At 54.2% G+C, this 12744-nt stretch overlaps 4 protein-coding genes across 8 annotated transcripts; all 4 read right to left on the bottom strand.

Annotated features, from left to right (window-relative positions):
- Positions 1-20: 20 nt before the first annotated feature.
- Positions 21-5181, bottom strand: LOC130149570 (coiled-coil domain-containing protein 81-like). 4 transcript variants are annotated; one of them, XM_056339360.1, is made up of 10 exons: positions 5110-5181; positions 4926-4987; positions 4342-4495; positions 3914-4170; positions 3711-3796; positions 3315-3439; positions 2023-2131; positions 828-1665; positions 644-705; positions 21-213 (listed from the first exon to the last, which is right to left on the bottom strand). In XM_056339360.1, the coding sequence occupies exons 1-8, from the start codon at positions 5165-5167 to the stop codon at positions 1293-1295; spliced, it is 1224 nt and encodes a 407-aa protein (XP_056195335.1). In that variant the 5' UTR covers positions 5168-5181; the 3' UTR covers positions 21-213; positions 644-705; positions 828-1292. The 4 variants fall into 4 exon arrangements, with proteins under 4 accessions (XP_056195335.1, XP_056195332.1, XP_056195334.1 ...); XM_056339357.1 differs by lacking the exons at positions 4926-4987; positions 5110-5181 and having other exon boundaries at positions 4342-4897; XM_056339359.1 differs by lacking the exons at positions 4926-4987; positions 5110-5181 and having other exon boundaries at positions 1116-1665; positions 4342-4897.
- A 271-nt stretch (positions 5182-5452) lies between these two features.
- Positions 5453-8455, bottom strand: LOC130149587 (uncharacterized). Its single transcript, XM_056339403.1, has 5 exons — positions 8195-8455; positions 7992-8077; positions 7596-7720; positions 6304-6412; positions 5453-5947 (listed from the first exon to the last, which is right to left on the bottom strand). Exons 1-5 carry the CDS (start codon positions 8357-8359, stop codon positions 5575-5577), a joined length of 858 nt encoding a protein of 285 aa, XP_056195378.1. The 5' UTR covers positions 8360-8455; the 3' UTR covers positions 5453-5574.
- Positions 8456-8583: 128 nt separating this feature from the next.
- Positions 8584-10444, bottom strand: LOC130149607 (coiled-coil domain-containing protein 81-like). Of its 2 annotated transcripts, none has more exons than XM_056339436.1 (3): positions 9679-10444; positions 9207-9268; positions 8584-8776 (listed from the first exon to the last, which is right to left on the bottom strand). In XM_056339436.1, exons 1-3 carry the CDS (start codon positions 9779-9781, stop codon positions 8594-8596), a joined length of 348 nt encoding a protein of 115 aa, XP_056195411.1. In that variant the 5' UTR covers positions 9782-10444; the 3' UTR covers positions 8584-8593. The 2 variants fall into 2 exon arrangements, with proteins under 2 accessions (XP_056195411.1, XP_056195412.1); XM_056339437.1 differs by having other exon boundaries at positions 9391-10433.
- Positions 10445-10580: 136 nt separating this feature from the next.
- Positions 10581-12736, bottom strand: LOC130149727 (coiled-coil domain-containing protein 81-like). Its single transcript, XM_056339688.1, has 4 exons — positions 12476-12736; positions 12273-12358; positions 11877-12001; positions 10581-10693 (listed from the first exon to the last, which is right to left on the bottom strand). The coding sequence occupies exons 1-4, from the start codon at positions 12638-12640 to the stop codon at positions 10581-10583; spliced, it is 489 nt and encodes a 162-aa protein (XP_056195663.1). The 5' UTR covers positions 12641-12736.
- Between the last annotated feature and the right edge of the window lie 8 nt (positions 12737-12744).

Here is a 12744-nt window from a genome sequence, read left to right as displayed (position 1 = left end):
TCTCGCCAAGGGATGTGATAACTCCCATCTTCACCCACACCATGCAGTTGTTGTCCTACCAGACAGGTCATCCTCGTTGTCCATGAGGTTGTGGATGTCTCTGAGGGTCCTGGACAGGCGAAACACAGGCCTCTGGATAGTGACAATCTCTGTCCCAACCTGCTTCTGTGCGGGGACCACGTCAAAGGAGCCGAGGGTGGGAATTCGTACCCCCTGGAGCAGAGAAGAAGGGCGTGAAGGGTGAAGAGGGAAGAGCTGGGGGATGGCTCCACCCAGGGATGGTACCTCGGACCCTGCCACCTCCCGCTCTTTGGAGGCATCAGCTGGGACAGTGGGGAGAGCTTTGGGGAGGAGATGCCGAGTCCTCTCCTTCCTTTTCCTCCTTGGAAAAAGCGGGACTTGGGGGCAGAAGCCACTCAAGGGCATCCAGGGTTCTCCAACAACGGATCAGCCTTGCAGTAGAAGACTACCTAGCAGAGGTGACACCACCCTTGCCCGAGCCCTGTTTTGTCTCTCAGTGGGGATTTTGTGGGGAGTTCCCTGCTTTTTGAGGAGGGAAGGAGCAACTGCAGCCCAAGCTCCACGGCCACGGGATCCCCCCAGCTTCTCTAGGGGGATGAGGAAGATGCGGGTGTCACTCTACCTTGTGTAGCAAGAGCTGTTGTTGGATGTAGCTGGCCACTGCGTCCCAGATGGCTGTTTGCTCTGGAAAGCAAAGGAAAACCAGGTCACACTCTCTGTCTGCTGGCTCTGCCTGCGTCCCACCCCCACAACGCCACAACTCTCAGTCCTGACAACACTCCTGTAGTGGCTGTGGGTGCTTGTACCTCTGAGGGTGATGCTGGGCATCACGAAGATGGGCTTCATCCCATCCCAGAAGTCCATCTTGTTTTGCCTTATGCTAGCGGGTCACTGCTTTGTGGCAACAGCCGTGTAGGAAGCTCTTCCCTGTGTTCACCCCAGAGATGCTCCTCCAGAGTGTGGGAACAACCACCCTACGCCCCCTTTTGTACCCCTGCGTGGCCTGTGTCACAGACCGTGCACATGCCTGCACAGAAACGCTTGCCGAGGGAAACCATCCCTTGGGTATCAAATACAGAAACAGCACTGAAAACCTTGACTTCTGAGAGAGTCACTGCAGCCTTCTCCCAGGTCATTAAACAGCATGCTGGTGGCTGGGATCACCACTGCGTGTGCGTCACTTGCTTTCATGTCCATCTTTGTTACCCAAAGATTGGTCGAGTGAACTTTCCAAGACTTGTTTTGAAATTTAGAAAGCAGGCATTCTCTTATTACGGTGCCGGGAGCATGGGGGATCCCGCTAAGACTGTATACCGTGGGTCTTTCAGCACCGACCGGAACCTTTCAGGTCTTGATTGTACTAATTGTGCTGCCTCGTCTCTTGTTGGCAGCGGAGTCATGACCTTGTAGGTGAGCTCCTTGGGCATCCAGGCTTCCGGGCTCATTGATGAATTTGTTTCAGTGTTGAATTTGCTTCCAACAGGGTATATTTTTTCTCCTTGTCTTTGCTTGTGCCTCTGCAGTCTTGCTGCTTGTGTTTGGTTCGGCTTTGCTGCTTGGCCTTTGGCTGCAGGTTTGCCTTTGGATTGGCTGCTCACCAGCAACTTTTTTCCAGACACGGCCCCGGGGATCCCTGGCAGCTGCCTGGAAGGACATAACACAAGGACTTTGCCTGAGGCCATGATGGCTTCGGGGCTACATCCTGCCCTGCAAGCCATGTGCCTCTTGGCGCAGCCTCTGGCAGCTCAGGAGGGGAAATGCCCTCCCCAAGCCGGCACCCTCAGCTGACACACAGCTGTCCCCATGTCCCCAGGCCACACCTGTGCTCTCATGAAGGGGAGGAGGACCCCCCCCCCCCCCTTTGAAATGGGGGCTCCCCTAGCCCCATCGCACTGCCCTGTGCTGCTGTCAGGCAGTGATGAACCCAGTGAGGGTTTGGGGCTCTCACCGGGTCGGCAAATAACCCGATGCAGATGCTCAGTCCTGAGCCCCCAGACTCACCTAGCCTGGCGCTTCGTCCTCTTATTCATCGCCGCCTTATTGTGGACTTCCTCCTGTTTGTTAGTAACCGAGCTGGAATCAGCAGGCAAAGGCACTTCAGGAAGTCCCGCTGCAAATGGGAAGGAGAAACCTCGTCAAGAAGAGCATCACCGTGATGCTCCCAGTCCCAGGGACATGGAGCGGTGCTCACATCTCATCCCAAAACATCCAAGGCAGCCGTTCTGCTCTATCCACTGCCTCCCCAATACCAGCAAAAGTGATATGAATCACTTAGCATAACTTGGCGTTAGCAGCTGGGAAGCCTTGGCTGCAAGCTGTGAAAGCTAAAATCGTTGGATTTACACCCACATTTTTCCCTACTTGGACAAAAGGAGGCCTCGGGACAGCTGCTTTTATCAGCATAAGGCTTGAGGAAAGCGGGTGAACCCCTGTCTGCTTTCACGTGGAAAGGATGATGATTAACCTGTGCTCCATCGCTCTGGGGATTTGCTTATTCCCCTACTATTTTTTCAAGGGTTCTTGGAAATAAAAGGTGTAGAATTAGCAGGCAAATCTGCTCTCATTCGGGACATGGATTACTCAGTGCTGGCCAGTAAAACTAAAGATGTGTCTTAGGAGCTGTCTGCATACAGGCTGTACTAGCAGACACCGTGCATCTCCCACCAAGTTATGGCTGGCTTGGAAGGAGGTTTACACCGAGAGAAGGACAGGCTCTGATAAATCCCGAGCAAGTCAAAACTACGTGCAATATTCCTCCCCTCGTTTCTAAGAAACGCAAGTCCTCCTTGAAGCGGTACGGGTTATGCCGGCTGTAATAAATCTATCAAGATCCTGCCTGAGATTCTGCTTGGGGGATCCTAGGGTTGAGCAAAAAGGGAAAATATCTGCATGAGTGCATGTGTGGAGTCGAGGCAGCGTGCCCGTTGGATCAGTGGCCCGCCATGAAGGGTCTACAAAGTCTCAGGTGGTAGAACTTGACGCCTTGAGCGTGCACCAAGTTCCTTTTCCCCAGCAACCAGCGCTCACCGGGCTCCTCGGCGAAGGCACTGGTAGCGCCGGGGTTTGGAAAAAGGGGAGGTGGGTGATGTAGGCAAGCCTCTTTTGGAGAGGGAATGTTAAGTCATTCCCAAGAATCCGAGCATCCTGGCCCACTCCCAAAGCCAAGCTTGGGAGAAGAGGCCGTGCCAATGTGGCACGAAGCTTTGGTGCAAGCATTTGACCATCATTGCTGTGGATTTTCCTACCGGAAGCCGCTTGCCCATGCTACGGAAAAGAGCCGGGAACTGCCTTACCTTTTGTGTGTTGCCTGATGGGTGGCAAATCCTCTTCTTTCTTCCACATGTCCTCACCAAGGGCACGCCTCAAGACCTTGAGAGGGTGCCTGGACTGAGATTTGGGCACAAACTCCAGTTCAAACCTGGTGACAAAGAGGTGACAGTGGCATGACCAAAGGCACCACCAGCCCTTTTTGCTCTGCTCCCAGCCAGAGCTTGGCACCATTGTAAAAGGTGTTTTTTCCCCCCACAAATCATCCATTCCCCATCCCCAGGGAGCATCCCAGGAAATGGGGTCGCCCAGGAAAGGTGTCCCGGTGTCCTCAAATCCTTCCTCCATCCCATCGTTTGCAGGAATGACAACAGGGCAGAGCCACAGCAGGACCCCCGTGGTCACTTGGGGGAAGGACTCACTCAGGAAAGATGATGACACGGCTGGTGCGAGTCAGGGAAGAAACAGGTACCATCCGGGACACCACCATGTCCAGCAGCTGGGGAAACTGCAATGGAGGAACACGGAGATGCCAGGACATCCTCGACGTGACCATGACACTCAATCACGGAGGAGTTCAGGGCGGCATGAGCCGCTGGAGCCACAGGGAATCCAAAACACTCACTATGAACGCAGCCATTCTGAGGTTTGTCTTCCCAGATATCTCTTCCAGGAAATCATAGTAGAATCTCATTTGCACCATCCTGTCTTCAATGAGGAGCACCCCAACATCTCTCAGGACAAGTGCAATGCTCTTCCCCTTCGCCAGGCAGTGAGACAGGAGGGACATGGTGCCTAGGATGCATCCCTCCACTTTGCACCGGGACACGTGGGCATCCGTGGCCACCTTGGCATATTTCACAGGCGCCAACACCTTATTGTCTGGAAAAACAACACGAGAGGGATGGAGGCGCTCACCCTGCAGCCCTCCCCGAGGGATTCTTACTGCGCGTGTCCTGTTTGCGGACCAGCTTCGCAGAGGGGCCAGTTTGCTTCTCGCCAAGGGATGTGATAACTCCCATCTTCACCCACACCATGCAGTTGTTGTCCTACCAGACAGGTCATCCTCGTTGTCCATGAGGTTGTGGATGTCTCTGAGGGTCCTGGACAGGCGAAACACAGGCCTCTGGATAGTGACAATCTCTGTCCCAACCTGCTTCTGTGCGGGGACCACGTCAAAGGAGCCGAGGGTGGGAATTCGTACCCCCTGGAGCAGAGAAGAAGGGCGTGAAGGGTGAAGAGGGAAGAGCTGGGGGATGGCTCCACCCAGGGATGGTACCTCGGACCCTGCCACCTCCCGCTCTTTGGAGGCATCAGCTGGGACAGTGGGGAGAGCTTTGGGGAGGAGATGCCGAGTCCTCTCCTTCCTTTTCCTCCTTGGAAAAAGCGGGACTTGGGGGCAGAAGCCACTCAAGGGCATCCAGGGTTCTCCAACAACGGATCAGCCTTGCAGTAGAAGACTACCTAGCAGAGGTGACACCACCCTTGCCCGAGCCCTGTTTTGTCTCTCAGTGGGGATTTTGTGGGGAGTTCCCTGCTTTTTGAGGAGGGAAGGAGCAACTGCAGCCCAAGCTCCACGGCCACGGGATCCCCCCAGCTTCTCTAGGGGGATGAGGAAGATGCGGGTGTCACTCTACCTTGTGTAGCAAGAGCTGTTGTTGGATGTAGCTGGCCACTGCGTCCCAGATGGCTGTTTGCTCTGGAAAGCAAAGGAAAACCAGGTCACACTCTCTGTCTGCTGGCTCTGCCTGCGTCCCACCCCCACAACGCCACAACTCTCAGTCCTGACAACACTCCTGTAGTGGCTGTGGGTGCTTGTACCTCTGAGGGTGATGCTGGGCATCACGAAGATGGGCTTCATCCCATCCCAGAAGTCCATCTTGTTTTGCCTTATGCTAGTGGGTCACTGCTTTGTGGCAACAGCCGTGTAGGAAGCTCTTCCCTGTGTTCACCCCAGAGATGCTCCTCCAGAGTGTGGGAACAACCACCCTACGCCCCCTTTTGTACCCCTGCGTGGCCTGTGTCACAGACCGTGCACATGCCTGCACAGAAACGCTTGCCGAGGGAAACCATCCCTTGGGTATCAAATACAGAAACAGCACTGAAAACCTTGACTTCTGAGAGAGTCACTGCAGCCTTCTGCCAGGTCATTAAACAGCATGCTGGTGGCTGGGATCACCACTGCGTGTGCGTCACTTGCTTTCATGTCCATCTTTGTTACCCAAAGATTGGTCGAGTGAACTTTCCAAGACTTGTTTTGAAATTTAGAAAGCAGGCATTCTCTTATTACGGTGCCGGGAGCATGGGGGATCCCGCTAAGACTGTATACCGTGGGTCTTTCAGCACCGACCGGAACCTTTCAGGTCTTGATTGTACTAATTGTGCTGCCTCGTCTCTTGTTGGCAGCGGAGTCATGACCTTGTAGGTGAGCTCCTTGGGCATCCAGGCTTCCGGGCTCATTGATGAATTTGTTTCAGTGTTGAATTTGCTTCCAACAGGGTATATTTTTTCTCCTTGTCTTTGCTTGTGCCTCTGCAGTCTTGCTGCTTGTGTTTGGTTCGGCTTTGCTGCTTGGCCTTTGGCTGCAGGTTTGCCTTTGGATTGGCCGCTCACCAGCAACTTTTTTCCAGACACGGCCCCTGGGATCCCTGGCAGCTGCCTGGAAGGACATAACACAAGGACTTTGCCCGAGGCCATGATGGCTTCGGGGCTACATCCTGCCCTGCAAGCCATGTGCCTCTTGGCGCAGCCTCCGGCAGCTCAGGAGGGGAAATGCCCTCCCCAAGCCGGCACCCTCAGCTGACACACAGCTGTCCCCATGTCCCCAGGCCACACCTGTGCTCTCATGAAGGGGAGGAGGACACCCCCCCCCCCTTTGAAATGGGGGCTCCCCTAGCCCCATCGCACTGCCCTGTGCTGCTGTCAGGCAGTGATGAACCCAGTGAGGGTTTGGGGCTCTCACCGGGTCGGCAAGTAACCCGATGCAGATGCTCAGTCCTGAGCCCCCAGACTCACCTAGCCTGGCGCTTCGTCCTCTTATTCATCGCCGCCTTATTGTGGACTTCCTCCTGTTTGTTAGTAACCGAGCTGGAATCAGCAGGCAAAGGCACTTCAGGAAGTCCCGCTGCAAATGGGAAGGAGAAACCTCGTCAAGAAGAGCATCACCGTGATGCTCCCAGTCCCAGGGACATGGAGCGGTGCTCACATCTCATCCCAAAACATCCAAGGCAGCCGTTCTGCTCTATCCACTGCCTCCCCAATACCAGCAAAAGTGATATGAATCACTTAGCATAACTTGGCGTTAGCAGCTGGGAAGCCTTGGCTGCAAGCTGTGAAAGCTAAAATCGTTGGATTTACACCCACATTTTTCCCTACTTGGACAAAAGGAGGCCTCGAGACAGCTGCTTTTATCAGCATAAGGCTTGAGGAAAGCGGGTGAACCCCTGTCTGCTTTCACGTGGAAAGGATGATGATTAACCTGTGCTCCATCGCTCTGGGGATTTGCTTATTCCCCTACTATTTTTTCAAGGGTTCTTGGAAATAAAAGGTGTAGAATTAGCAGGGAAATCTGCTCTCATTCGGGACATGGATTACTCGGTGCTGGCCAGTAAAACTAAAGATGTGTCCTAGGAGCTGTCTGCTTACAGGCTGTACTAGCAGACACCGTGCATCTCCCACCAAGTTATGGCTGGCTTGGAAGGAGGTTTACACCGAGAGAAGGACAGGCTCTGATAAATCCCGAGCAAGTCAAAACTACGTGCAATATTCCTCCCCTCGTTTCTAAGAAACGCAAGTCCTCCTTGAAGCGGTACGGGTTATGCCGGCTGTAATAAATCTATCAAGATCCTGCCTGAGATTCTGCTTGGGGGATCCTAGGGTTGAGCAAAAAGGGAAAATATCTGCATGAGTGCATGTGTGGAGTCGAGGCAGCGTGCCCGTTGGATCAGTGGCCCGCCATGAAGGGTCTACAAAGTCTCAGGTGGTAGAACTTGACGCCTTGAGCGTGCACCAAGTTCCTTTTCCCCAGCAACCAGCGCTCACCGGGCTCCTCGGCGAAGGCACTGGTAGCGCCGGGGTTTGGAAAAAGGGGAGGTGGGTGATGTAGGCAAGCCTCTTTTGGAGAGGGAATGTTAAGTCATTCCCAAGAATCCGAGCATCCTGGCCCACTCCCAAAGCCAAGCTTGGGAGAAGAGGCCGTGCCAATGTGGCACGAAGCTTTGGTGCAAGCATTTGACCATCATTGCTGTGGATTTTCCTACTGGAAGCCGCTTGCCCATGCTACGGAAAAGAGCCGGGAACTGCCTTACCTTTTGTGTGTTGCCTGATGGGTGGCAAATCCTCTTCTTTCTTCCACATGTCCTCACCAAGGGCACGCCTCAAGACCTTGAGAGGGTGCCTGGACTGAGATTTGGGCACAAACTCCAGTTCAAACCTGGTGACAAAGAGGTGACAGTGGCATGACCAAAGGCACCACCAGCCCTTTTTGCTCTGCTCCCAGCCAGAGCTTGGCACCATTGTAAAAGGTGTTTTTTCCCCCCACAAATCATCCATTCCCCATCCCCAGGGAGCATCCCAGGAAATGGGGTCGCCCAGGAAAGGTGTCCCGGTGTCCTCAAATCCTTCCTCCATCCCATCGTTTGCAGGAATGACAACAGGGCAGAGCCACAGCAGGACCCCCGTGGTCACTTGGGGGAAGGACTCACTCAGGAAAGATGATGACACGGCTGGTGCGAGTCAGGGAAGAAACAGGTACCATCCGGGACACCACCATGTCCAGCAGCTGGGGAAACTGCAATGGAGGAACACGGAGATGCCAGGACATCCTCGACGTGACCATGACACTCAATCACGGAGGAGTTCAGGGCGGCATGAGCCGCTGGAGCCACAGGGAATCCAAAACACTCACTATGAACGCAGCCATTCTGAGGTTTGTCTTCCCAGATATCTCTTCCAGGAAATCATAGTAGAATCTCATTTGCACCATCCTGTCTTCAATGAGGAGCACCCCAACATCTCTCAGGACAAGTGCAATGCTCTTCCCCTTCGCCAGGCAGTGAGACAGGAGGGACATGGTGCCTAGGATGCATCCCTCCACTTTGCACCGGGACACGTGGGCATCCGTGGCCACCTTGGCATATTTCACAGGCACCAACACCTTATTGTCTGGAAAAACAACACGAGAGGGATGGAGGTGCTCACCCTGCAGCCCTCCCCGAGGGATTCTTACTGCGCGTGTCCTGTTTGCGGACCAGCTTCGCAGAGGGGCCAGTTTGCTTCTCGCCAAGGGATGTGATAACTCCCATCTTCACCCACACCATGCAGTTGTTGTCCTACCAGACAGGTCATCCTCGTTGTCCATGAGGTTGTGGATGTCTCTGAGGGTCCTGGACAGGCGAAACACAGGCCTCTGGATAGTGACAATCTCTGTCCCAACCTGCTTCTGTGCGGGGACCACGTCAAAGGAGCCGAGGGTGGGAATTCGTACCCCCTGGAGCAGAGAAGAAGGGCGTGAAGGGTGAAGAGGGAAGAGCTGGGGGATGGCTCCACCCAGGGATGGTACCTCGGACCCTGCCACCTCCCGCTCTTTGGAGGCATCAGCTGGGACAGTGGGGAGAGCTTTGGGGAGGAGATGCCGAGTCCTCTCCTTCCTTTTCCTCCTTGGAAAAAGCGGGACTTGGGGGCAGAAGCCACTCAAGGGCATCCAGGGTTCTCCAACAACGGATCAGCCTTGCAGTAGAAGACTACCTAGCAGAGGTGACACCACCCTTGCCCGAGCCCTGTTTTGTCTCTCAGTGGGGATTTTGTGGGGAGTTCCCTGCTTTTTGAGGAGGGAAGGAGCAACTGCAGCCCAAGCTCCACGGCCACGGGATCCCCCCAGCTTCTCTAGGGGGATGAGGAAGATGCGGGTGTCACTCTACCTTGTGTAGCAAGAGCTGTTGTTGGATGTAGCTGGCCACTGCGTCCCAGATGGCTGTTTGCTCTGGAAAGCAAAGGAAAACCAGGTCACACTCTCTGTCTGCTGGCTCTGCCTGCGTCCCACCCCCACAACGCCACAACTCTCAGTCCTGACAACACTCCTGTAGTGGCTGTGGGTGCTTGTACCTCTGAGGGTGATGCTGGGCATCACGAAGATGGGCTTCATCCCATCCCAGAAGTCCATCTTGTTTTGCCTTATGCTAGCGGGTCACTGCTTTGTGGCAACAGCCGTGTAGGAAGCTCTTCCCTGTGTTCACCCCAGAGATGCTCCTCCAGAGTGTGGGAACAACCACCCTACGCCCCCTTTTGTACCCCTGCGTGGCCTGTGTCACAGACCGTGCACATGCCTGCACAGAAACGCTTGCCGAGGGAAACCATCCCTTGGGTATCAAATACAGAAACAGCACTGAAAACCTTGACTTCTGAGAGAGTCACTGCAGCCTTCTCCCAGGTCATTAAACAGCATGCTGGTGGCTGGGATCACCACTGCGTGTGCGTCACTTGCTTTCATGTCCATCTTTGTTACCCAAAGATTGGTCGAGTGAACTTTCCAAGACTTGTTTTGAAATTTAGAAAGCAGGCATTCTCTTATTACGGTGCCGGGAGCATGGGGGATCCCGCTAAGACTGTATACCGTGGGTCTTTCAGCACCGACCGGAACCTTTCAGGTCTTGATTGTACTAATTGTGCTGCCTCGTCTCTTGTTGGCAGCGGAGTCATGACCTTGTAGGTGAGCTCCTTGGGCATCCAGGCTTCCGGGCTCATTGATGAATTTGTTTCAGTGTTGAATTTGCTTCCAACAGGGTATATTTTTTCTCCTTGTCTTTGCTTGTGCCTCTGCAGTCTTGCTGCTTGTGTTTGGTTCGGCTTTGCTGCTTGGCCTTTGGCTGCAGGTTTGCCTTTGGATTGGCCGCTCACCAGCAACTTTTTTCCAGACACGGCCCCGGGGATCCCTGGCAGCTGCCTGGAAGGACATAACACAAGGACTTTGCCCGAGGCCATGATGGCTTCGGGGCTACATCCTGCCCTGCAAGCCATGTGCCTCTTGGCGCAGCCTCCGGCAGCTCAGGAGGGGAAATGCCCTCCCCAAGCCGGCACCCTCAGCTGACACACAGCTGTCCCCATGTCCCCAGGCCACACCTGTGCTCTCATGAAGGGGAGGAGGACACCCCCCCCCCCTTTGAAATGGGGGCTCCCCTAGCCCCATCGCACTGCCCTGTGCTGCTGTCAGGCAGTGATGAACCCAGTGAGGGTTTGGGGCTCTCACCGGGTCGGCAAGTAACCCGATGCAGATGCTCAGTCCTGAGCCCCCAGACTCACCTAGCCTGGTGCTTCGTCCTCTTATTCATCGCCGCCTTATTGTGGACTTCCTCCTGTTTGTTAGTAACCGAGCTGGAATCAGCAGGCAAAGGCACTTCAGGAAGTCCCGCTGCAAATGGGAAGGAGAAACCTCGTCAAGAAGAGCATCACCGTGATGCTCCCAGTCCCAGGGACATGGAGCGGTGCTCACATCTCATCCCAAAACATCCAAGGCAGCCGTTCTGCTCTATCCACTGCCTCCCCAATACCAGCAAAAGTGATATGAATCACTTAGCATAACTTGGCGTTAGCAGCTGGGAAGCCTTGGCTGCAAGCTGTGAAAGCTAAAATCGTTGGATTTACACCCACATTTTTCCCTACTTGGACAAAAGGAGGCCTCGAGACAGCTGCTTTTATCAGCATAAGGCTTGAGGAAAGCGGGTGAACCCCTGTCTGCTTTCACGTGGAAAGGATGATGATTAACCTGTGCTCCATCGCTCTGGGGATTTGCTTATTCCCCTACTATTTTTTCAAGGGTTCTTGGAAATAAAAGGTGTAGAATTAGCAGGGAAATCTGCTCTCATTCGGGACATGGATTACTCGGTGCTGGCCAGTAAAACTAAAGATGTGTCCTAGGAGCTGTCTGCTTACAGGCTGTACTAGCAGACACCGTGCATCTCCCACCAAGTTATGGCTGGCTTGGAAGGAGGTTTACACCGAGAGAAGGACAGGCTCTGATAAATCCCGAGCAAGTCAAAACTACGTGCAATATTCCTCCCCTCGTTTCTAAGAAACGCAAGTCCTCCTTGAAGCGGTACGGGTTATGCCGGCTGTAATAAATCTATCAAGATCCTGCCTGAGATTCTGCTTGGGGGATCCTAGGGTTGAGCAAAAAGGGAAAATATCTGCATGAGTGCATGTGTGGAGTCGAGGCAGCGTGCCCGTTGGATCAGTGGCCCGCCATGAAGGGTCTACAAAGTCTCAGGTGGTAGAACTTGACGCCTTGAGCGTGCACCAAGTTCCTTTTCCCCAGCAACCAGCGCTCACCGGGCTCCTCGGCGAAGGCACTGGTAGCGCCGGGGTTTGGAAAAAGGGGAGGTGGGTGATGTAGGCAAGCCTCTTTTGGAGAGGGAATGTTAAGTCATTCCCAAGAATCCGAGCATCCTGGCCCACTCCCAAAGCCAAGCTTGGGAGAAGAGGCCGTGCCAATGTGGCACGAAGCTTTGGTGCAAGCATTTGACCATCATTGCTGTGGATTTTCCTACCGGAAGCCGCTTGCCCATGCTACGGAAAAGAGCCGGGAACTGCCTTACCTTTTGTGTGTTGCCTGATGGGTGGCAAATCCTCTTCTTTCTTCCACATGTCCTCACCAAGGGCACGCCTCAAGACCTTGAGAGGGTGCCTGGACTGAGATTTGGGCACAAACTCCAGTTCAAACCTGGTGACAAAGAGGTGACAGTGGCATGACCAAAGGCACCACCAGCCCTTTTTGCTCTGCTCCCAGCCAGAGCTTGGCACCATTGTAAAAGGTGTTTTTTCCCCCCACAAATCATCCATTCCCCATCCCCAGGGAGCATCCCAGGAAATGGGGTCGCCCAGGAAAGGTGTCCCGGTGTCCTCAAATCCTTCCTCCATCCCATCGTTTGCAGGAATGACAACAGGGCAGAGCCACAGCAGGACCCCCGTGGTCACTTGGGGGAAGGACTCACTCAGGAAAGATGATGACACGGCTGGTGCGAGTCAGGGAAGAAACAGGTACCATCCGGGACACCACCATGTCCAGCAGCTGGGGAAACTGCAATGGAGGAACACGGAGATGCCAGGACATCCTCGACGTGACCATGACACTCAATCACGGAGGAGTTCAGGGCGGCATGAGCCGCTGGAGCCACAGGGAATCCAAAACACTCACTATGAACGCAGCCATTCTGAGGTTTGTCTTCCCAGATATCTCTTCCAGGAAATCATAGTAGAATCTCATTTGCACCATCCTGTCTTCAATGAGGAGCACCCCAACATCTCTCAGGACAAGTGCAATGCTCTTCCCCTTCGCCAGGCAGTGAGACAGGAGGGACATGGTGCCTAGGATGCATCCCTCCACTTTGCACCGGGACACGTGGGCATCCGTGGCCACCTTGGCATATTTCACAGGCACCAACACCTTATTGTCTGGAAAAACAA

The sequence above is a fragment of the Falco biarmicus genome, chromosome 5 (assembly GCF_023638135.1).
Source record: "Falco biarmicus isolate bFalBia1 chromosome 5, bFalBia1.pri, whole genome shotgun sequence".
Lineage (NCBI taxonomy): Eukaryota > Metazoa > Chordata > Aves > Falconiformes > Falconidae > Falco > Falco biarmicus.
This window is presented reverse-complemented; position numbering and strand designations above follow the sequence as displayed.

Coding starts and splice junctions, on each gene's coding strand:
- LOC130149570 (XM_056339357.1), bottom strand. CDS start 4,708: ATGCCCTTGAGTGGCTTCTGCCCCCAAGTCCCGCTTTTTCCAAGGAGG. Junction 3,440..3,710: donor CGTGTCATCATCTTTCCTGA/GTGAGTCCTTCC, acceptor CTTTGTCACCAG/GTTTGAACTGGAGTTTGTGC. Junction 1,666..2,022: donor AGGACGAAGCGCCAGGCTAG/GTGAGTCTGGGG, acceptor ATGTCCTTCCAG/GCAGCTGCCAGGGATCCCCG.
- LOC130149587 (XM_056339403.1), bottom strand. CDS start 8,359: ATGTCCCTCCTGTCTCACTGCCTGGCGAAGGGGAAGAGCATTGCACTT. Junction 7,721..7,991: donor CGTGTCATCATCTTTCCTGA/GTGAGTCCTTCC, acceptor CTTTGTCACCAG/GTTTGAACTGGAGTTTGTGC. Junction 6,413..7,595: donor CATCAGGCAACACACAAAAG/GTAAGGCAGTTC, acceptor TCCCATTTGCAG/CGGGACTTCCTGAAGTGCCT.
- LOC130149607 (XM_056339436.1), bottom strand. CDS start 9,781: ATGGACATGAAAGCAAGTGACGCACACGCAGTGGTGATCCCAGCCACC. Junction 9,269..9,678: donor TGACTCTCTCAGAAGTCAAG/GTTTTCAGTGCT, acceptor TTTGCTTTCCAG/AGCAAACAGCCATCTGGGAC. Junction 8,777..9,206: donor AACAGCTCTTGCTACACAAG/GTAGAGTGACAC, acceptor TCTCTGCTCCAG/GGGGTACGAATTCCCACCCT.
- LOC130149727 (XM_056339688.1), bottom strand. CDS start 12,640: ATGTCCCTCCTGTCTCACTGCCTGGCGAAGGGGAAGAGCATTGCACTT. Junction 12,359..12,475: donor TCAGAATGGCTGCGTTCATA/GTGAGTGTTTTG, acceptor CCTCCATTGCAG/TTTCCCCAGCTGCTGGACAT. Junction 12,002..12,272: donor CGTGTCATCATCTTTCCTGA/GTGAGTCCTTCC, acceptor CTTTGTCACCAG/GTTTGAACTGGAGTTTGTGC.